This window comes from Leuciscus leuciscus, assembly GCF_965113295.1.
Source record: "Leuciscus leuciscus genome assembly, chromosome: 9".
Taxonomy (NCBI): Eukaryota; Metazoa; Chordata; class Actinopteri; order Cypriniformes; family Leuciscidae; genus Leuciscus; species Leuciscus leuciscus.
Window position 1 is genome coordinate 13672745 of NC_138733.1, and position 23920 is coordinate 13696664.

The 23920-nt window shown below is 39.0% G+C and overlaps 1 protein-coding gene across 4 annotated transcripts in view; it reads right to left on the reverse strand.

The window, feature by feature from the left end:
* The window catches only part of cadm2b (cell adhesion molecule 2b), a 237318-nt gene that overhangs the window by 42290 nt on the left and 171108 nt on the right, over window positions 1-23920 (reverse strand). For all 4 annotated transcript variants that reach the window (XM_082181224.1, XM_082181223.1, XM_082181225.1 and 1 more), the window contains one exon: window positions 19249-19398. In XM_082181224.1, coding sequence (XP_082037350.1) covers window positions 19249-19398 — 150 coding nt within the window. The remainder of the gene's footprint in view (window positions 1-19248; window positions 19399-23920) is intronic.

Genomic DNA, 23920 nt, shown 5'->3' on the forward strand with positions numbered 1-23920 from the left:
AATGAAAAAGTAATGATAGAAATAACAATCCTGAGGCAATGAGAAACTCATATAAATGGCCAAGATGAATCTACTGTATGCCTCTAGATAAACTACACATGTAAATCTCATGGGGAGAAATGGCTAAACAAACCAAAAAGACAAAGAAAGACATTCTCTTGCTCAAACTAGGATGACACAATATACACGGGAGACCGGGGATAATTGTCACACTTTTAACTCCGGTGAATATTTCTCAGCGTGGGATTATTTTTGAAAGTAAATAAACAAGAAATACATTACAAAGTTAATAATGAAAAGTGTGCACCTTTCTGCTTATATTAAAGTTCATGTACTAAAGTTCTTAATCAACACTGTCAGCATGCATTACACATCTGTTACACTATCACCATTTTTGGTTACACTTTATTTTAAGGTGTCACTGTTACAGTGTAATTATATATTTAAGTACTGAGTAATAATAATTAACATCTACTTACTATAGGGTTAGGGTAGGATTAGGTTTTGGTTTAGGATTAATTGCATGTAATTATGCATAATTTTCTCTTATTACTACGGTAAGTACATGTAACATAATGTAACAAGGACACTGTAAAATAAAGTGTTACCCCATTTTTTTATGTACCATAGTGTCACATTGTATTTGAAAGTACATTAAAGAATATCAGAATATAGTTTCCCAACTGAAGCTAAGCAGGGTGTAGTTTAGTCAATGCCTGGATGGGAGACCTCCTGGTGAAAATAAGGTTGTTTCTGGAAAGCCCTGTGATCTGCATGGGTCCTAATTCCCCAATATAGTGATGCACTCACTAGACCGTACAATTCAGCATCCTTTGAATTAGAAGTAATATCTAAATCCTGATACTCTAAGGGCATTGCCATTTAAAATAAACACCAGATTCCTGTCCAAATTTGCCCACTGGCTTCTATCAACCACAGTTTGAGAAGCACTAAATATATCAAAATATTAGTGCACGGAACATGTCCAAAATATGGTACTTTTTATTAGTGAACCACAGTGTCTTTTTGTAAACATTAGAGGTTTTCAAGTTGAAATATCTTGGAGGTAAAGCTTAAGACTTGTGTTCACTTATTCATGACATTATGACTTATTCACGAGATTAGTTTTGTACGCATAATCGTGACCCAAACGTATTTGAAAGTCCCACTGTTCTGAATATCCACTGCGATTGACAGTCACCTTCACACTGAAGCCGTTTGCGGTCTCTAACTAGAGTTTCAACACTTTCTACCTCTCAGCCACAAGCAGCCATTCATTCATTATGTTTGCAATTTCCAAGAAGAGCTTTTGGCATCTGAGAGACTGGTGAACAGAAAGGTCACCTTATTCATCACCTCACACCGTCTGAAATGCACAATCCACTTGTATTTTGCTGTTTGAAAAAAAAAAGCAAGAGAAACTGAGACTTTTCATTTAGCATCTTGTACACTTTTTGCTTCATCTAAGTCGACCTTTTGGCTTTAAAGTCAGCATGGAAGCAAAATTTACTCTCTTCATAAATGCATTTTACTGGTCTTATTGTGAACAATTCCATGCATATATATATATTTATATATTATAAATGTATACTGACCTTGTAATTTTCAATCACAGTTAAGTCAGTTAAGCCAATTGTGGTCCCACCCTTTGTTTCTTTCTCTTCAACAAGCCGTTTCACTTGGAAACATGTCACAATACTGAAGTGGGTTGCAACTTCAGTTTCATGGACACTTTAACAACAGACATATGCTATGGATTGTATAGGGAGTCTAGACATGGTTTTGTTTCAACAAAAGCGCGTTAACTTTCGCGCTTTGGTCTCTGTAAGCTCTGTAACACTGGGGAATTCCACACAGACGTGTTCAACGTCCTATTGGGAACATTGTTACATGCACACACTGACATGTCAAATCAAAAAAAATTATTTACTTACATGTCAGCAGAGACAATTGTGTCGTCTTTCGAAGCCTTTTAAATGTACATTCATGTTAAAAAAGCATCGTGTCTCCAAACAATATAATCTGACGCTACAAGACGCATCTTTTCGCATCTTTTTAGAGGATGTGTCAAGACTGTTTAAATATTCCCTCTGAATGTGTGCTGAGTTATGAATAGAGAATGAATAGAGGATTTGTGGAGATGGCAAATGCCTAGGGGGGAAGGGGGAATGGTTTGGCACGGAGACACGGCGGCATTGGATAAAGGGAGGAAAGGTGATCAGGTCTGGGCTCACGCCACACATGGGCCTGCTGATAGAGTCCAACGAAACCCGGCGAGACAAGGACCATCAAAGCTTATGAACATATGACACATTTTCACCAGCCCATATCCCTCTATCTTCCTCAGACACAGAGGGAGGAATGGAAGAAAAGAGTGCGCTCTCTTGTTGTTTACAGAAAAGACAAACACACACACACTCATACGTCGAACATCATAAAGGTGATGATAAGCTGCCAAGGCGAGTAACAGTCGCTGTTTGTACCACAGCCGAGGGTTGATGGTACAGTGCCTAGACTCTAAAATGCTTGCCGGTTTCCATTCAAGTCATTCAACGATAACATATAGGGATGTGGGCGTTGAAAAGAACGACAGAGAAGAGAACAAAGATATTGAGAGGAAGAAAAAAGATCCACCCACACAGAGTCTGAAGTTAGACTTCCTTCAATGGTCAAATCTGTTTCTGCACCAGGGTCAAATGAAGATGTGAATACTACTCTCAAAAAGAGCTTGATACTACTCGTGATGCGCTGGTTCATTTCACTTACACTGCTACATTTTATTCTGACACAATGGTGTCAAGCTCAAAACATTATCCTGAATCCATTGACAGAAACAAGTATACAAAGGTTTGAATAACCCTACAGACAACTGTTATCAATTCAACTCAGGCCAACAGGGACTGGCAAAACTCCGCATCCACATTTCCAAAAAAATAATCGAAAGCCTGCCAGATGCCCAGAGTTAGCTCCAATCTGTCACAACCTCCGTGAAATGCCAACGTCTGACAAAGCTCTTTTTCCCAGAGCTTAAATAAGTCGACATGATGAAATGGTGGGTTTCCAACATCCTTCTGACTTATTCAACACGGTTTATTCCACTTAGAGAGCAGTATAAATCCTTCGATTTGAACTTGTGTCCTTCTCTATCATTTTCGGGGAAGAAGGGAAGGCTGACTTGTAGATGACCTGACAGACATCCCAGCATTCCCTTGGGCTGGAGCAATCTTACAACAGCCTGATGGTGCAAACCCCTATTTAGCATCTTGGAGTTGTGCTTTTATCTAAAACTCAATATGGTGCACAAATAAAAACTTGGCGAAAAGAAATGCAGTCGAATTGAAGAGGACAACAGTGGATAATTGAGCAGATTGTGAATGTTATTTTCAAGGTCGTAAGTGCATGCGAATGTGGGTGCGGTTGCATAATACAGTGTGTTTAGATATATTTGGTGTTGTTGGTCTTGGAAGGAACAGAACTGCCAACAAAATGTCTTCGCACCTTTCTTGTGAACAATCATTTGGCAGTGCACTTTGAGAGACTCCCAGCACTTTTCCGCACAAGCCTCTGAAACCACATTTAACATCCAACTTTGGAGCCGAGCTTCTACTCTGACATAATCAGACCACTCCATCTGACGAGGAGACGGAAAACGGGCGACATGAGTGACAGGCCCTGAGGCTGTGACTGTCCCGCAGCTGGCAGCGACGATCTTGGCATTGACACATTTGGAGAAGCCAGAAGACTGAAGTCCCACTCTCTGCAATTAGGCTGCTCCAACGGCCAGCTGTGATTGGTCACTATCTGGACAGGCTGTGATTATTGTAGGGACGTGAGCCTGTACTTCCATCGTAGACAGGAAGCTACTTCCCAGCAGCTCTCGTGGCCAAGAAAGTGCTCTACTGCAGGTGGCCAATAATCGGAGGTTAAAACAGATCTTATGAACCAGGTGCAAGGGATAAACTGGGCAACAACTGACACAATGACATTTGAACACTTGTGGGATTATTAGAGACTTTTTTTTTTTACACCAAGTCATATCAGGTCAAATTTGACATTAGACTTTCTCAACTAACACTAGGGAATAGATACTGCGCATAAAAGAGCTAAACCAGAACCCAATTCTCTCTGACAAATCTCTAAGGTTTAGTTTCTTATGCTGCATCAAAAAAAGTTAGCCTTTGTTCATCAAGCTTTTTGCTATATCAGAACACAAGACAAGACATTTTTGGGTCAGTCGAAGAACACAATGCTTTCATGTGAGCTGTATTACACTGAGAGCATGTAAAATTGAGACTCAGAGCGTACAATATCCACAGCTAATCCAGAAATGCAATGGCAAACAGAAAATGCAAACATGCAGTTTGTTTCATCAGATAGGATTAACTGTTGTTTACCCTCCTAAGGAGGAACTCTGTTTAAAGCATCCCCGCAAACGTTATAGGTCATTGAAGTTGAATTAGACCTGATGATTATGATGTTTGAAGGTCATTACATAAGGTGTTTTACCACTGATCTTTCACTCTGTGAACATCAACCTAAATGGTCATTAGTTAATAACCAAGCATACTGTTAAACTCAATCAACCTTTGTCCATCTTCACATTCATCAACAACCGAGATGTAAGACCCAAATGAACTTAATACAGTCATAGTAGAAACCACCCCTTATCTCTGCCTACAACGCCCTTAATGCTAAGCTACAAATAGAGACTTGCTGAAATGTCACACAGCACTTAACATTTCATTTATCGACTGGTAATGCTATAATGATAGGAGCCCATTAGAGGCCCATTTGGCTCTATGTGAGGTGATGAGCTTTAGAAATGACATTTAACTAAGTGTGGAAATGTTAGATGGGGATGACTTGTTTCACTTGTCTTATCTCCGGAAGTTTTGGAGTCAAAAGTGTGGTTTAGACAAAGTGAAAATCAGAATAACTTTTTAAAATGCTTAAACATTTACAGTAGAGTCTATAAGTGTAGAAGTGTTTCACAGAATGCAGCACTTAAGCAACATTTTGAGTTTGACTTCCTTGAGAATGGAGCAGTGCCGTTTCAGTCCCATTGATCCTGCTGAGAGAAAGCGGAGAGATCATCAGAAGTGAAGTGGAAAAGAAAGGGGGATGAGAATGGGAAATGTTGCAAGTCAAATTTGAACCCTCATTTCCCACTCAAGCACCATAACTCTATATTTGTGGTGCATATGTGCTTTGACCACTAGGAAACAGTTTCAGTGGTCATACTGTAGCTGAAGTCATTTCATTTTACATGTACATCCCAGCATTTGTCAGACACTTTTATCTTACATTGTATTCAAGGTATACATTGAATCGGTTCATGCATTCCCTGGGAATGGAACCCAAGACATTGGAGTTGCTCTAGTCTAAATAATCATATAATCTGTGCCTAAAATATGCCTGAAACATATCTGAATATTGAGTCACTCAAGAGATTATCTCTGAGATCTCACTTTATGTACTTGTATTTAATATCCTGGATGTGTCCTTGTCCTTGACTATTCTGTGAGTTGAATGCGTGTTGGACTTTTTCATCTGTTCCTGAATAGGATTTTGCCCCACACAGATATAGTAAATTATCACAGTCTGATTTCTCACATTTATTGTCCCACAGAGGTGAATGCTAATATAAATCATGATGGCCTCAATAGTACACAAGGGACCAGCTGGAATTGACAATGCAGAATGTGCTGATACAAGTAAAACCTGCAAATACCCATCAGAGAGCAGCATTACATAAACCCTTTCAAAAAGTGTAAGGAAAAGACAATTTACTGATAACCTTGGAGACCTTTGTAGACTTAAACATAACCAGACGACTGTGCAATGTCACAGCGCCTCGTGTTGTTCCTCTGCATTTTCCTCGCTTTTGAATCTTCTCATCTAATAAGCGATTTAACGAGTCCATTAATGCAGTAATTTAGAACATAACAACATTTTGATTGCCGCAGGCCAATTAAGAGCCCACTCTGCAATTTGACCTTTTGCAATTTGAGCTGAACATCTCTAATGAATGTCAGGAATCATGCGCCAGAAGCATTTGAGATACCCTCTGAAAGAGCAGTTAATACTGCCGCATCTCAGAAAAAAAATCGCCATCAATATGTATACTGAAAATTACACTCATTATAGACAGTCTCAGTTACATAGAGTCGGATTTCAGCTCCAATTCATCTATATTCCCAAACACATCTGGTAAAAACACATACGCTGCACCATACAATAGAGCAACTATAAATTATTCAGGACCTGTGAGGTTACATTTCACAATAAAAGGGTAGTTTGATCTCTCATTATGAAGTGCAAAACGAATACCTTCTGCAGGTGCTGTTTTCCCATACGCAGGGTCTTTACATCATGTTACAGTGGACTGGAGCAATAGACATATACATTCTAATTTAATCCAGCTCTAGCATGATGAATCATACACTGTGATCACATTAATAGTGCACGATGAGGGAGACATATGGTGCTTGTCGATTTTTCAGTGGTTGCGACTCATCATAGCTGCGCTTCTCTCCTAATGGCCTTGGGCTAAAATGGATCCCCAAACTCTTGGCCAACCACACCAGCTGCACAGATGCTTTTATCCCAACCAGTCCACTTATTACAGCAACAATTCCCCTGGAGGGGAGGTTAAGCACCACACTCAAGGGCACAAGGGTAATGGCTTATGGGTTATTGTCCACCATCTTTTGTTTACCAGAATTGATTTTATCATTCATACTTAGGGCTTGGCCAAGTGTTATTTTAGTATCATGCACATACTATTACAACATTTATTAATATTTTGAGTTACACCACTTTTATTTGAATATTTTTAGATTTCATATTAATTTTAGTTTAAGTTTTAGTAATTATGTTATGTGCTTTTTCATTTTTAGTAGTTTAAAAAAATATATATTTATATGTAGACAAATATTTCTCATTTTCATTTCATGTCAAGTTTATCTTATACTTATATTTTATTTTATATTAGCTTTATTTCAATTACCGAAAACTATTTTAATAACACTGGAGAAGGTGATATAACTGAATATTTTTCAGCCATAATACATAATATACATAACATAATATAATTTGTATAATAAATAATATATGTAATCATTTATGTTTATGTGAAGCATCCTTGAGCTTGAGAAAGGCTCTATATAAATTAAACATATATGATTCATCATATATTGTATATACTGTATATATACAATTTAAAATAATCAAGGCATGTTTTTGTATTTTCATGTATGTCCACCAATGTAACAAAACACAATAATATAATACATAAAATATACTTAAATATGTAAAATAATGCATACATTTTTAATAAAATATTTAATATGAAAGATGACAAACTGAAACTTCCTTAAACGTTATTCAGTAATGATGCACATGAATCACATTTAAATAATTTAAAATGACCATTCTTAGAAAAAATTAACCAAACAAATGGAACACTCTTTGCTATTAATCATATTCTCATAACCTACAGGAAACTTACTTGCTTAATAAAAAAGCACATTAAAATCATATGTCTATTCAATTGTGTTGCATTAATAATAATAAAAATGTAGCTCAAAATGTCTTGCAACCTTTTCCCTAACCCTGCAGTGCCACCACGAGAGAAAAAATGACAAAAAATGCTCTGAAAAAAGTAAAAACACAATTTAATATAAAATGATATATAAATAATTTTATACTGCAAGCAAAATGATAGCAATCCATCAAGCTTAGCCACTCTATCACACAGTCTGCACACAGGGCGCGGTGGGCATTATTATGGATAAGCCACTGATATATAATTCAGAGGAGTGGTTGGTGTCTGTATAATGCAGACATCCTGTGTCTTCACTTGGATACATGCAGAAGAGAGGTATCTGGTAATCTAGGCGGGGTGGATTTAGGATTTAGCCCAGAATCACACACCCCCACAGACACTCAGTGTGTTCTGCATGTGAATCACACACACATACACACCTCCCTCCATATCCAGACCCTGACGCTCTGTTTCGCAGGCTGTTCTCAGATATAGCCGCTCACAAAAAGGATTGGTGATGAGGGCAAACGGCAATGAATAGGGCTTTCCCTTACCGTAGTGTAGATAAAAATTGCAGGTTGGTTAGTGATCAACTGTACCACTTCTGAGAACCATAATATCAAACTAATCTGTGAGCTTTTAGGCCGCCCACTAACTTGATCGACCCGGCCATCCTTTCTTGGTGAAAGGGCTGATAGTTTGTAAGAAACAACAATATAATTACTGTTGCTGCAAGCATAATAACCGGCACAAAGCGAAAAGTCTGTCTATGTCAGTAAATATCTAGTAGATATTTACATATTCTGAAGACAATGTGAGTGCCTGTGCAAGTATGAACTGTGTAGGGCAGAAATGCGTTACAGTAATAATGTTACTGTCCGCAGTAACGGGTAGTGAAACAAATTACTAATACGTTTCAAGTAATAAAATTACAGTTAAATAGCTTGTTACAACATTATTTTTGTGCCTCTGATTTGAAATCCAACAATTCAATCAAATCTTTAAGACTTGAGCATGCATGCGACCTCACAATTGCAGAAAGCTTACTTGACAGATAGAAAAGCTTACATTCAGGGGCTGGAATTATTGCCATTCATTTGATTTTGTCGGGAGAATAGATCACTTTGCCATTAGTTGTGGCATTACTTTGCTCTGGCATTGCATGGCTTGCCGTGTTAATAAACCCAATGATATTCTGGTCAAGAGATACCGCTCATTGTAAGTCTATGCAAGTTTGCACATTTTAGCATTCACCAGCCTAGAACCAAAAGGATGAATTCTTTGAAAAGAAATAGCACACCTTTTCTCGAAATCCGTATTATTTCATGTATCACTGAAGCACAAACTGTGCACGATGAGTTCCTTCCAATAGAGTTCCAATCCCTAACATTAAGTATGAGCCATAGTAATGGTTGACTTATCATTTTCAAATGTGGAATTTTTGCACAAACACAGACTCTACATATTCCCACTTTCACAATTGACCATCTTTTTCAAAGAGGATGTGCTTCTAGTTGTGCAGTGTAACATTATTATTCTTTTGAATCTCTTTGAAATACAGCGCAGGCACCCATAAGCAATCTTATTTTCCATTTCCTTCATTCCAACGGTCCAGAATCCAAATATAATAGACTGCACCTAAGCACATCAGTAAATATATATATATCTCACACACCCCGATTGGTCTAAAGCCACATCTTGCTGTCATTGTGCATGATTGAGGATTAAAGCCATTTTTCAAATGATGGTTCAGTGATATTCAGTAATGTATCCTGCCCACAAATCACCATAAATACAGAGCAGCCAAGTTGTTTTTCATTCAAGAAGCCTTTCAGTATTTGGGTAATGGGCAGGTTGGAATAAAACATTCTCTATTGCTTTACGGTGCAACTAAATGCAACAAAGCTGCACAGAATGGCAGGATTAGACAATGGATTAAATCAAATAGGAACGATCTAACCAAAAGGAATATCAACTCACCTACTCTTACACCACACTGAATGAGACACCTACGTCTAAATTCTTTAATACTGATTGGAGAAAAGTCTTCGGTCACTCAAGACCAGACCATTCATTTCCCAAGGCCACTAGAGATTGACAATCTTTCAGACTCAGTTTACAGACCTAATTACGACCACAGCTGATTTTCTCTCGACTCTTGTCTTTGCCCTCCTTCCTCGTTCAATAGTGCACTGCACACTACTGTCCCGAATCTCCTGATGCCAAACGTGCCCCCTCATACTGCAGGCACACTGCTGACAATGACTGTTTTAGTCCCACTGAGAGCAATGCGTTTAATTGATGCACTTTAAATTGTTCACCTTACACGTTTCCCCCTGGCATAATGATTTTCCCGAAATAACACACAATCTTAATGAAAAAAGACATATGTAAATACAAGATATTCAAAGCAAATATTGTGTACTGCATTATGTTGAGCTGTGGTGTTATTACAACAAATAGTATCAATTACACAAGCGTCAACAAAACAAACATGGTAAGACATTTTGTTTTTCTCATATTAAATTCATTTAATACACAGCAAAGGCCTAATATCACCCCATAACCAAAATAAATAGTAGCCATAAATATAAATGATATAGGACTATAAATAAATATATAGCACTGAACAACAATTAGCCTTTTGCTTGTCATAAAAAATATACAGCTATATTAAAATGATCATGTTTTGTGTGGTAGCAGCACACAATGAAGACAAAGAAGATAACAATCACACTTTTTATTCAACTTTACCAACTGTAGAACAAAAACTAGAAGAATCTCAAGAACAAAAATGACACCATGCATTAAGGAGAACCGACAAGGAGTAACAGAAACAAAGGGCTCTTGTGGAGATGATGTGATTACTCTGCGCTGTTTACAATAAGATTTTTATTCGTTTTTTTATTTAAATATGCGCTAAATGATCATCATTGACCATTGTGCCATGTCTCACTGCTTTTTCAACGTGTCACGTTCGAGACTCAGCCTTTTCCATTCATCAGTGTTACGGCTCTACAGTTGGATACTATTATGCACATCTCGTGTCTTTAAGAGGCAAAAACCCTTATGCCTTTCACTTAGACGTCATAAAATTTTGTCAAATTGAACAGATAGTGAAACTAAAGTGTTCTTCTCATGCAGGCCTATGAGGACAGCGGTGCAGCGTTTAAAGATAACTTCAGATGACTGACATCACAGAATTTCTCGTTATTTTGGTGCTGATGTGTGAATGGTCTCTTACCGGTAAAAAGCCAGAACGCTGTTGCTTGTGTGAACAGCATACAGTATTTGTGTATTAACAGCATACAGTATTTGTGTAAAGTCATTCTGGTAATTTTACTGTAATTTACTGGGATTGCTGTGTGAAAGGGGCTAGTAACTATGGAAACAAACTAGGGCATAATCAGTAAACTAGGAAACTAACAATGACTGTGAACAGGAGAACAGGAACAAAACCAAACTAGAAGGCCCAAGGCAGAACCGATGGTGGGAGGAGCTGCGACGCTAAAGGTCCAGGAGCAGAGGGCGGAGCTGCAGCGACAAGCGGCCAAGGTGAAGCCAGGGTGCCGGAAGACTGAGTAATTGAGGCCCAAGGTGGAGCCGGAGGGAAGGAGGAGCCCGACAGAGCTGAAAGGGTGAAGGAACAAGGTGCAGGTGAGGACCAGAAGTGATGACTGACCAGAAGTGATGAGAAACCGAGGCAGAGCCGGAGGGGCGACGGTCCCAGTTGAAGCTCATGGAGTGAGGGACCAAGGTGCAGACGACTGGTCGACGGGCCGAGGTGGAGTGACGGCCTTGGCGGCCCGAGGCAGAGAAAGGGGATCCGCGTGCCTAGGCGGAGCTGGAAGGCGCTGAGGCGGATCTGTGCAGCAGAGTGGAGTTAACAGAGGTTGCGCAGAGGAACTGAAAGGAACCAGCGGAAGTGGGGCCAGATGACTGACTGGCTGGCTTTGGTAGAGGAGGCGGGAGAAGGAGGCTGGGTGGGACCATCAGAGATGCAGAAGACTTGGAGCTGGGCGGGACCAAACGGAGACGGGAGACAATTCCTCAAAATAATCCCCAGAGCTGTCGGCTCTCGCACCTGATCAGACCACTTGCTGGGCTCGGACTCCCAGGCGATGATGTGCATAGGTGTTGGCTCTGGCGTAGGCATCGCAGCAGACTCAGGCTCCGTGTCTATGGTGGAATGAGACTCAAGATCCATTTTTGACGGCTGGCTGGGCTTTGGGTTCATTGCGGGTGCAGTGGATGGTGGTATCCTCTTCATCGGCCTCCACTACAGTGAATGGGGAACCACATGAAAAGAGGACCGGTTCAACAAAATCTATAAATTTCCCTCGAGGACCATCACTGGGAAATGGGGTTTTAGCCTTTACCTCCTTGTTGAGTCCTGTCTAATAAAATGAGATGAGAGCACTGTCTGGGTAATGAGTATGGAAAGCAAGGTCTAAAAAAATCGGTTGTGTGGTCCTTGAGGGATCGCTCCTTCTGAGTAAGCAAGAGGAGACACACAGCTGGTAAATCCATTACTTTGGAGGTCGGTTCTTCTGTCACATTTTGTGTGGTAGCAGCATACAATGAAGACAAAGGAGATAACAACAACCGCCTTTATTACCCCCCTATTTATATTGGCTGGTGTTAAAAACACACAAATTGATGAATAGTTCTGATATTAATTCACTTTTACATAACGCTGCCTTTCCTGTGGGTGATTGAGCTCCTGAACACCCATGGGATCAGCGCTTATGACAACCACAACGTATTATGTGTGCCTGTGCCTTCAATTCAACGCAACAAGAGCCAACACAACAAACACCATTCCTCTTCCAGCAAATGTGATTTCATACAACCACTAAATTCACATACTGCTCATTCTATTAGCATCATGCTCCAAACAATTATCTTAAGTAACATCTGGCGTAGTTAATGTACAATCCGAAGCGAACACTTCCCTATACAGAATTACCACTGTTACTTCGCTCTCAACAACAGCACATCTGTCCACTCCAAGGGAGGTGGTTGAAGGACCGTTGCCAGGAGGGCATTATGTTGGCTGAACGCTGGCAGAATGCTGGCTGATTTTGCCAGCTTGCTCACTTCCTCCAATCTGTGTCAGTGTTACATCAAACCCCCTCGACTGGTTTGTCTGTCTCTCATGGTGACTGAAGTGGCGGCGCCAGACTCTGTACCCTGGTGTTTGCAAACACGAAGCAGAAGAAAACGTTGTACCCATATTCCGTGCAGTTGGGAGAGCTTGCCAAGAACCGGCCCAATGCAGTTCACTTGGGAGATGTGAAAAGGAAACGTGACAAAATACAAATATGGATAGTTCTGGTGCATCTTGTACACGCAAATCCTTGGAAAGGAACTGGATGTGGACCAGGAAGATACACGGATCATTTAGCTGATGGATTCTTTCATCTGTTTGTTGAGAGTCCTTTTTCATCTTTTCATCATTCAACCCACTTCATGTAAATTATTAGGTGACATCCAGTTTTAAAATAAAGCACAAAGAAAAGAAATGAGGGTAAATCAAAATACAAACAGCTGAAAGTCTCTCACTGACTGTTTTGATACAAAAATTGTCTCATTTAGCTGATTGATTCTTTCATCTGTCTGTTGAGAGTTCTGATCTTTTCATAATTCAACCCACTTTATGTAAATTATTTAAACAAATAAAATTATAAAAATGTGACTGGTTAGTTCACCTAAAAATGAGAATATTGTCATCATTTAGGCCTCATTCGTGGTTCTAGCATTGGGTAGGTATTATTATTTATGTATTTATTCTATTAAGAAATTAATAGGTTTAGTCAGGAAGAATGCATTAAATTGATCAAAAGTGTAAGTTGAAAAAAATTCTGAAAAATGCATCAAGTTTTCCACAAAAGTATTAAAACACAAAAGTTGGGCCGCAAATCAGCATATTAGAATGATTTATGAAGGATCACGTGACACTGAAGACTGGAATAATGATCTCTGTTCTCTACAAACATGCAAGTAACCAATGCCGTCGACTTGCGGGCGGGCTTAGCATATCATTAACTGCTGAGAAGCAGTCCCAAGAGAAGCCAGGTTATTCCGGTATATTTTTCGGTTGATATGAAAAATCATCTACATTTATAATATAGCGGATGAATTATGTATATGATGCATATTACGATGTTATGAGGAACTATATGCCTTTCTCCACCGACGCTCTAAGTTGTTCAAAGCATTTTTAAGGATGCTGATATTTAGAAGGCAACTGTCCGACTCTGAGATGGCGAACGGGAACGTGGTTTGTGTAACATTAGCAACACACTATTAGCTGTTTGATAACATAGTCAAGCAAAAGGCTAATCATATCAATTACCGTTATGTGCCCCGACGTTGTAGAGAGCGATACATAAAACGTTACACCATTTTGATAAATAGAATTGTATATGAGAGTGTGTAATTCACTCTTCCTCCTCTTCTTCTGAATCAGTTTCTGGTTCAAACATATATGGCTGATTTAAACCAGTATTTCAACTTGTAAAGTACTACAGTAAAGTAGACCGAGTGGATCAGGTATTCTGAGCTGGTGTGATTGAGTGGGATGGGGCTAATCCACATATACTAAATAGATTCAAGCTATTTGAAGGCATTAAGATTTTTTTTTACAGGAAAAACGTTTAAATGTGTCATTTTTGTGATCTAGGATGAGTTTTAAGGGATTCAATTATTGACTACAGGGGGGCTTTAATTTAATATGAATACAAGCTTATTCTGAAAGATATGGAGTATTTAAATTTCTTTTTTCGCAATAAGACATGATCTATGATGCATGCACAGTAAATCTGGTCTGAGGCATTCCATGTATTAGAGCACAACTCAAGGTCATGGGTTTGATTCCCATGGAATGCATGAACTAATAAATGTATAACTACAATGAGTTATTTTTGTCTGCATAATGCATACATGTAAATTAAATCATCACTTGGAGCTCAGTTAAGGTTAATGAATGCATTAAAATTCCTACGTGTGAAACAGAGACGTCTTCTCCTTGGAAAAATTAGTTGTGTTCTTTTCTAAGAAAAGGAGGTGTAAATAATGTCATGTTTAGGGGTGTTAATGTTAACCACTTGTGATGACAACTACAACAAAGTTCTGACAACACTAGATAGTGCTGACTGACAGACTAGCGCATTTTGGCTTGGTCTGGAGTGTAAATGCTGCCAAAACCTGTTTGACTCCCACAGAAGGAGATGTTTAGCCAAATGTTCATGCTGGTCTTTTCCATATACAATGGAAATTGACAGAACATTCATTTGTGGGTGAACTATTCCAATAAAAGTTTAAAGAATAGCTTGGAGTTCATCAAAAAATCCAATCTCAAAAACGTCAATTATAGTAAAATGTGAATTGACATATAATCTCATATCCAAATGAAGAAAGAATAACATTTCAAAGCACTGCAGTATCTCAAAAATGCAACAGCAGTTGTTTTCGCAAGACAAATAGAGCAAATACCTGCACATATAGAGAGAGAATACATTATTTCAAGCCTGCACTCTCCCACACATGAACACACACGCAGTCGTAAATGTCAGTGATGGTACTGCTCTCCACTGCAGACTAATGAAGCGACTTATTTTCATCAGACAAACAAAAGCCCTGCCGTTACTAACATCAGATAACAAATGAAATCTACTTTCATCTCCTGGGTATGTTCTGAAAAGATTTCAAGTAAAAAATGACCCCCATTTCCTTCCTAAATACATGTTAGTGGTCTTATTGTGAAAGATTCAAATACACATATTTGCAAAAAAATCTCTGTATTTGTCAATCAAAACATAACTTGCTTCATCTCTGAAATGATTTGTTCGTCTGTTACATCATCAAAACCCAATATTTCTCAACCCCTCCCCTCAAAACTCCCCTGTCATAAAGAGACTTTTCACCATTCCATTTCCAATTAATAGTCGATCATAACTACGCACTTGATTTATTTGTTGTGAAGATGGAAGAAAGAGAAATTAGCCAGTGACAACAATACTTTAAAGTGTGACCTCAGGAATATGTCAATTTTGCTTTTGTCAATATGCTTTGCCATCACAGGAATGACATTTTAAAATGCATTAAAATAGAAAACAGCTATTTTAAATTGTAATGTTATTTCACAATATTACTGTCAGATAGAGATACGATTGATTGATTGATCGATTGATTGATCGATTGATTGATCGATTGATTGATCGATATTATAAAAAAGAGACAGCCAGATACAATAGATAGACAGACAGGCACGATAAACAGGCAGACAGACAGACAGACAGACAGATAGATAGACAGATAGACAGATAGATAGATAGATAGATAGATAGATAGATAGATAGATAGATAGATAGATAGATAGATAGATGGATATGATATGATACAATATGATACATACAGTAGATAGATACGATACGATAGATTTGTTTGAATAGATTTTACAACAAGTGGCTTTTGTTTGCTTTATTTCCATAGAAGTGAAAATAAGGGTCTCAATAGCTTGTGTCTATGTGCATAAACATAAGACTGATGTTGCATCTCTCTGCTTTTCAGCATATTGCACCATGATGCCATGTCAAGTTAAAAGTAGTTCAACTTTGAAAAACGCACCCTGGGACTGCTGATTTGTGCTCCATTCTGCTGTGCTCCATCAAGCTGTCTTTGAACACAAGAACACGTCCTGTGTGAACACAAATCTGTGAACACAAGTCTGCTTTACATGTTAGGAACTATCTTAGTCCGAAATTTGATATTAGTTACTGATTAGTTAAGCTTGTTTCCATATTAGTTAAAAGTAGGGCTGGGAATCGATTAAAAAAAAATAACTAATTAATTGCACAATTTCTGTAATTAATTGCAATTAATTGCGCTTCCCCCAAGCTTGTAATCATCAATATTTAAACTTAGAATCACCTAATTAAACAACACAGGAAAAAAAGGGAACAGAAAATAGCCCTATATTAAAATATTAAACATCAATATATCAATATATTATTCTTTTTCAATAATCAATCAACATAATCAATTTAACAGATTATTATTATTATTATTATTATTTTATTAATTATTAAAACAAAATATAGTCCTACAAAGCTATTATTACCAGAGCATGTGATCAGAGCAGGTCATTTTACCATTGTTGCCCAGCATGGCTATACCAGCTCAGCAAACAGAAGTCAACAGAGAAATTTCACGTTACTTGAGTGGACTTTACTTTTCCAGTGCTTAGTACATGATTGAAGCCTTTGGGCCGTTAACGACAGAGCCGCCGACACACACACACACACACACACACACACACACACACACACACACACGGAACGGAGAGCTCGCCGCTGCTGGGCCATTAACGACAGAGCGAGCCGAAACACACACACACACACACACGCACGCGCGCGCACGGAGCACAGAGCGCGCCGACCGACCGACACACACACACACACACTCACGCGCGCGTGCGCGCGGAGCACAGAGCGCGACGCACATACCGAGCGGAAAAGACCCGCTCATGAAAGCTGCCCGAGAATGAAACCTGACCGCCGAACATGGAGGGGCGGGACGGCATATTTCGGCCTTTTTAATAGCAGACGCAACAGGAAATCATTAAATCAAAAAAAAAAGTGCTGCGTCAATTGCGTTATTTTTTTTTAACGCGTTAAACATTTCAAATTAATCGCAAAGATTAACGCGTTAATTCCCCCAGCCCTAGTTAAAAGACATTTTTTTTTGTTATGCTGGTTGAAAGTCACTTAACATCCTGACAGCAATCTCTAAGTTAAGCAGTCTAAATGTATTTATATGTATATCGTCTGTAGAAGGTGTAGGACCATAAAATGTTCGTCCAATCATTGCATACAATGTCCTACCTGCCTGTCAACGTATGTATTTCCATACCTCCACGCAACCGAAACTTTTACAGTTCCTCCTGAACCAAAACAACGAGCTTATGATGCGTTCATGCCATAACTATGTAATTTGGAAGAGATGGAAACCCATGACGTTATACTCGGAGCGGTTCGTGACTGAAATTTATGCGTTTCAATGGCAACACTATCAACGCCGAAATGAATCTGCAGCAGTCAGGTGATACAGGTCAGTGCTCTTTAAGTTTTTTATGTTCATTATTATTGTAATGTTACGTGCTTTGAGACATGAGGTAGTTTTAGCCGTCTCGTGACGCTTTTGTTTGCTCCCTGCTGTACACGTTCATGTGTTTTGAAAGAGGCTTGGCTTTGGAGATGCTATGAAGGGAGGCTGGGATCTTATGCTTTCAAAGCTAGCTCGCTATTGCTAGCCTCTCCGAAAATCGCACCTTTAATAGTAGTAGCCGAAGGGCCCTATTTTAAGTATCAAACGCGAAACGCAAGTAACTTTGTGGGCGGATCTCGGGCGCTCTTGCTATTATACCGGTGGGATAAATGACTCTTGTGCCCGACGCAAATCTAAAATGGGTTGGTCTGAAGTAGCTACATTACTCGTAGGTGTGGTATGGGCGTAACGTGATATTAACCAATAAACCAATCAGAGCGTCATCTCGCATTCCCTTTAAGAGCAGGTGCGCTTGTTCCATGGCGGATTGCTATTATAACGGCGGATTTGCCAGGTGCACACCAGGAGCGGTTCACAGTCGAGGAGACCGACGTTCTCGTCAGGGCCGTAAAAGACAGAGAAGTTACATTGTATGGGGATGGGAAACCCACCCAAATTAGCTTTGGTTAAACAGTCGTATAATAATTTTGGTAAATGTGTGAGCTAGATTTATGCCTATTTTGGCCATTTTATGGACACCACAATGATTTCCCTCATGTGGAATATTTTTCCTTGTAATTATGTATGGTTTGCAAAAATGGCAACTGCTGCGTCTGTGTGTAGATGAGAGAAGCAAAGTGTATGCGCGTTGTGCACACGCTACATTATAGCCAAGCTTGCACCCTTAAAATAGCATCTGAACGCGCCACTGACTTTAGACTAGGTTTTTCCTGGTCTGTGGCGGAATTGTTTTCTGGATCTGCAAAATAGCACCAGGGAAAGTTTGCGCCGGAACACTCCTCCTCTTTTCGCTGAACTGCCCCCGGGAGCGCAAGTTCATTCCCTAATTTACCGACGTGCATCTGTGGAGGGAAAAGTCTACTGTGCATCGGGTGCATATCGGTTGGTGAACAAAGTCAATTGCGCTGGGTCCAAGATAGGGCCCGAAGTGTTAAAGTAGTACTACTCATTTGTCCTGCATTTCTTCCTGCATACTATTAATGATGAACCATTTTTCTAAAGTATTACTAAAAAATAACGAAATAAAAATAAATAAATAAATAGTCTGTGGTAAGGAAGCCATAAAGAAAATCAGCTGTAAACAAATTGTTGCATGTTGAGTACGAGTCCCGGATGACTTGAAGTGAAACACTTCCATGCTTCCCCACTAGGGAACCTAGGGAATAACTTTTGCTATTGCAGTGCTGATGTGGATGCTATGAATCGTAGAATTGATTGGTTTGTTTGTGTGGCTGGCCCGTCTGAGAGAGAGCAAGAGAGAGACACACATGAATGTTTAGTCTCATTAGTCTTGAGCCCAAACTCATCCTTACACAGCACATTTCCTCTCGACCCGACCCAGTAACCCACTCTGGTTCTGCTGCCAGCTCGACACACCAGACTGATTTACGTCTCATCCGGCCCACACTCACCTTTCTTGTCCCCGAAGAAGAGGGTCTGTTGTGCTGGATTTGACCACTGGAGGGAGGTGTTATCATTATAATCCACTCGACAGGTCATGTTAGCCGTGCTGCCCTCGACCACCGTCACATTCTGGGTGATGGGGAACTGAGTCTGGCTACCTACAGAGAGACAGACAAGGAGAGAAAAAAGAGATGAGTATATAAACAAACCACTGCTACATGGGAAAGGGGACAGTGGAGGAGAGAAACCTCTCAGGTAATACTAGTCTCCATACAGTGACTCACATAGCAAGGTCATCATGAGAGTAGTTTAATTAACACTATCATAAAATAGATATTTCCAGTCCTGGATGTTGATAGTTTACTTTAGCTTGCTTAGCTAAATGCTAATCAGTATTTAAAGTAGCTGCTCTTGAATCAATTGATTCAGTTCAAGCTGCACTTGAATTGAAAAAGCAGTTAGCTACACTACTACAAGCATCACACTTTTAATTTCATAAAAAAGCAACATTTTGAACAAAGAGCGGAGAAATTCAAAGACTACATCGTGCATAAGCAATGCTTTTATCTATTGTTTCTGCTTCTTCGCCTGTGTTTTGATCCGGAGATTCTGTACTTTTTCAGGAGATGTGTAATAGCGCCCCCTACCACATAACAGTGAAAACACGGAAAGTCTGAAAATTCCATCAATGGCGGGGAAGCGTTGTCTCATAATTGACTGAAAATTCCATCAATTGCAGGGAGAGAGTTAATAACAATTTGTCGTGCTGCACCACTAATCGCTGGTAAAAGCATTTAGTTTTATGGAAAAGCTAATTCAAACAGCTACTCTCAATGCTACTGAAAAATACAGTTAAGTTGCTAAACTATGCTAAACGAAAGTAACAGCTGTAACAAAATGTTTCTGTATGGAAAAGAGTTACATGAAGATTCGTCAAAAGTCCATTTAGTGTTCCATGGAAATTACAACATGTGGGTTTCAAACGACACGAAGGCAAGTAAATAATGACAGATTTTTCATTATTTGCTGCATATTCTTATTTTTCTTAGTAAGTACTTATTAAAGTATAATGAATGATTGCCCTAATGCATTTAATGTCTACAATGGTTTAGCAATGCTCTTTTGCCATAACTATACAACCTTTCAGGAACAACTAAATTGGTCCAACTATCGACTTGTACGTTCTATTGAATACTACATAAAATAAGAGCATGTTAAACCCATTACGCTCAAAATGATGGATTATTGCACACATTTAGCACAGCGTTTGGGTATAGAAAGCGAAACAATGGTGTAATTCTTTGCCTCTCTCTCTCTTTCTGTTCATTCTGACTTGGGATCAGCAGTAATTGGTAGCATGGCCTAATTAGAGCTAGTCATGTTCGGCAAGGGAGACACTGCCACTGCAGCTGGGTGGCAAATTGACACATAATCCAAACTATGGTGGGCCTTCGATCTGAGTTAGCAACTGTCTCGTGTCTCATCTGGGAAAGGGGGATGGAAAGTATAGTGTGAGTGTGTGTGTGTGTGTGTGTGTGTGTGTGTGTGTGTGTGTGTGTGTGTGTGTGTGTGTGTGTGTGTAAGTGTGTGTAAGGGGCATTGGGGACATCCAAGCCAGGCTTAATCACGCAGCTTCAGTGGATTCTGCCCGGACTTATTCCGCATTTGTTTTCCTTGTCTTGCTGAAAAGTCGCCTAATTGCATTCCGGTTGCATCTCAACTCAGTGTTCCTTTGTTTTTAAGCCCATTTAGCTCAGGGAAAAATTCACCAATGTCGCAAGGTGCTCTCGAAGGTAAAGTGTGTAACTTTTTACATTTACTTGATAAAAATACAGTAAAAACAGTAATGTTATGAAATATTATTACAATACTAAATTAAATGTTTTCTATTTTAATATAATTAAAAATTTAATTCATTCCTGTAATGGCAAAGCTGAATTTTCAGCATCATTCCTCCAGTCTTCAGAGTCACATGATCCTTCAGAAATCATTCTAATATGCTGATTTGCTGCTCAAGAGACATTTATTATTATTATCATCAATGTTCAAAACAGTTGTGCTCCATAATATATTTCTGTACATTTGGAATTGCAGGATTATTTGGTAAAAAGAGTTTAAAATAGATTTTTGATAGCATTATACATGTCTTTAAGGTCAATTTTGATGAATTTAATGTGATTTTTTGGGGAATAAAAGTATCTTTCAGAAAAATAAGCAAAAAAGAGATCTTACTGATCCCAAACAAATGAATGATTGTAATGTACATGCTTTTATTTTCTTACAAATTGGCAAGTTGAATATATTCATGATCCAAAACTGAATATTCTGTCGAAAAATATTTTATATAATTTAGTAAATATATGAAAATATATATATATAAACACACCATAATAAAAAATAAAATAATACATATTAAAAAAATATTTTTAGACAGAATATCCAGTTCTATTTACAGCTAAATCCCAGGAACTATGAAGTGGCTCGTAAATCAGCGTGTTAGCATGCATGAAATTATTCACGAGCTAATACTCGTCTCGTGGCAGTAGGGGATCACCGTGTGGGCTTCCCAAAAGCGCCAGGCACTGCTGCGTTCTCCTGAAGGTGACATTGGGATCTGTCTCATTCAAGGCCCACATGCTACGGACGTGTTGTACCGACCGCGGTTTCCACTGCCTTCTTCATTATTCCAGAACAACATGAGCAGCACATGAGGTGTGAGATGTTCTTGAAACTGACATGGAGTGTGAATGTTAAATAGTGATGCTGGCTGACAAATCAAGTGATTAGACTAAGAGAAAGAAGAAACCAGTTAAGAGGAAGGTCAGAAAAGAGACTGGGATTATGGAGATTTACTTTCATTTAGGGCTGTGAAACGATTAAACACGATTAATCGCATCCAAAATTAAAGTTTGTGATTACATAATATATGTATATATAAATACACACACATGCATGTATATATTTAAAAAAATATTTGCTTAAATATACTGTATATAAATATAAATATTTTATATATAAATAATACGTTTTTCTTAAATATATACATGCATGTGTGTGTATTTATATAAAATAATTATGCACAGTACACACACATATATTATGTGAACACAAACTTTTATTTTGGATGCGATTAATCACGATTAATCGTTTCATTACTAGCAGAGGAGTAGTTTAAAGAACAAGTGTGCAGGTTTTTTTTTGTGTTAAATTACTAAATAAATATATAAAATATAAAAATATACAAAAAATATATGCACAGACATCTATAAGTGAGCCATGTGTATAGGGTAATTTTCCAAAATGTGTAAATACGTGGGGCTTTCAAAACATTGCATCCCAACCAGCCTGACACAGCAACAGTGACTCAACCAATGCACAAATTTAGGGAAGGGCTACTGGTTTTTTTTTTTGTGACCAATGGCAGGAGGGGGAGTGTTCAAGGAAGCGTGTTTAAAAACAGTCACTATTCTTGCGACTCCACTAAAAGGTGCAGTATGTTATTTCTCAATATTTGAAATCAGCCCTAAACAAAAACACCCCTTTCTTCATTGCTCAACTGCCCTGCTCCGAGTCGGTCTCGAACCGCGATCGCTGGCATGCGAGGCTCGTGCACTAAAAAGGGCGCTTAACAGTAAACAGCATTCTAGCAGTCATCAGTCTGCACAACTCTCACTAGCTGGCCTCTGTTACACACACAATGCAAGAGTGGATGTCTATTTATCGCAGCAAAAGCGCCACAAAATAATGCTTCACGAAAAATTATGATGAACGAACGACAAGGAAGCACAAAAAATTTACATATTATGTACACAAGAGTAAATACAAACAAGAAATTGTTGTTAGTTGCCAACAGCACAGCAGCTCCAGACAAACAATGACGCTCAAAACCAGCGTTACTCAAGTGGAAAGCTTTTCTAATATTGACGTGTGTCCTAAAGCTCTATCCTGCTCATAACCCTTCATTTTCCAGTGATCATTTTTATGAGCTTTTCTCTTTTGTAATGTCTCTCAGCCATCTCTCTTTCTACAGTCTTCAAATCTCCCTCTTGCTCGTTCTCTCTCCTCCACCTTCTTACGGCCCCTAATGCTGATTGGCTACAAGTTTGTCATTGTGTCTGGTTGCGTTTCAAATATCGCTTACCCCACCTTTAAGAGGCCTGTTCCATAAAACAAGTTTACAAAATAAGCCAGGCCTTTTTTTCAGTTAGTCTGACTCATTGACAGTTAAGTGGTTCCATAAAGCATATTTAAGGCTACGTTCACACTGCAGGCTGAAACGACCCAATTCCGATTTTTTTGCCCCTATGCGACCTGTATCTGATCTTTTCATGACAGTCTGAACGACACAGATCCGATCTTTTCAAATGCGACCCAGGCCACTTGGGTATGTGGTCCCAAATCCGATACATATCCGATCTTTTGAAATGCGACTTCAGTCTGAACGGCCAGGTCGCATGTATCCGACCCGCACGTCATTGATACGCGGAAAACGTCATAATTCTGCGTTGAAGTAGTCGTCGGTTTGAAAACGGACTGCATATTTGTCGAGCTGAGGTAAATCTGCCGAACGTGTCGACCTCGACGAGCCCGTTAATAATAAAAAAAAAAAATCCCACGGCCATTATATATACGTTATGTTAACTTATTTGTGCTGAATCTGATATTAGATAGGTCAGCGGC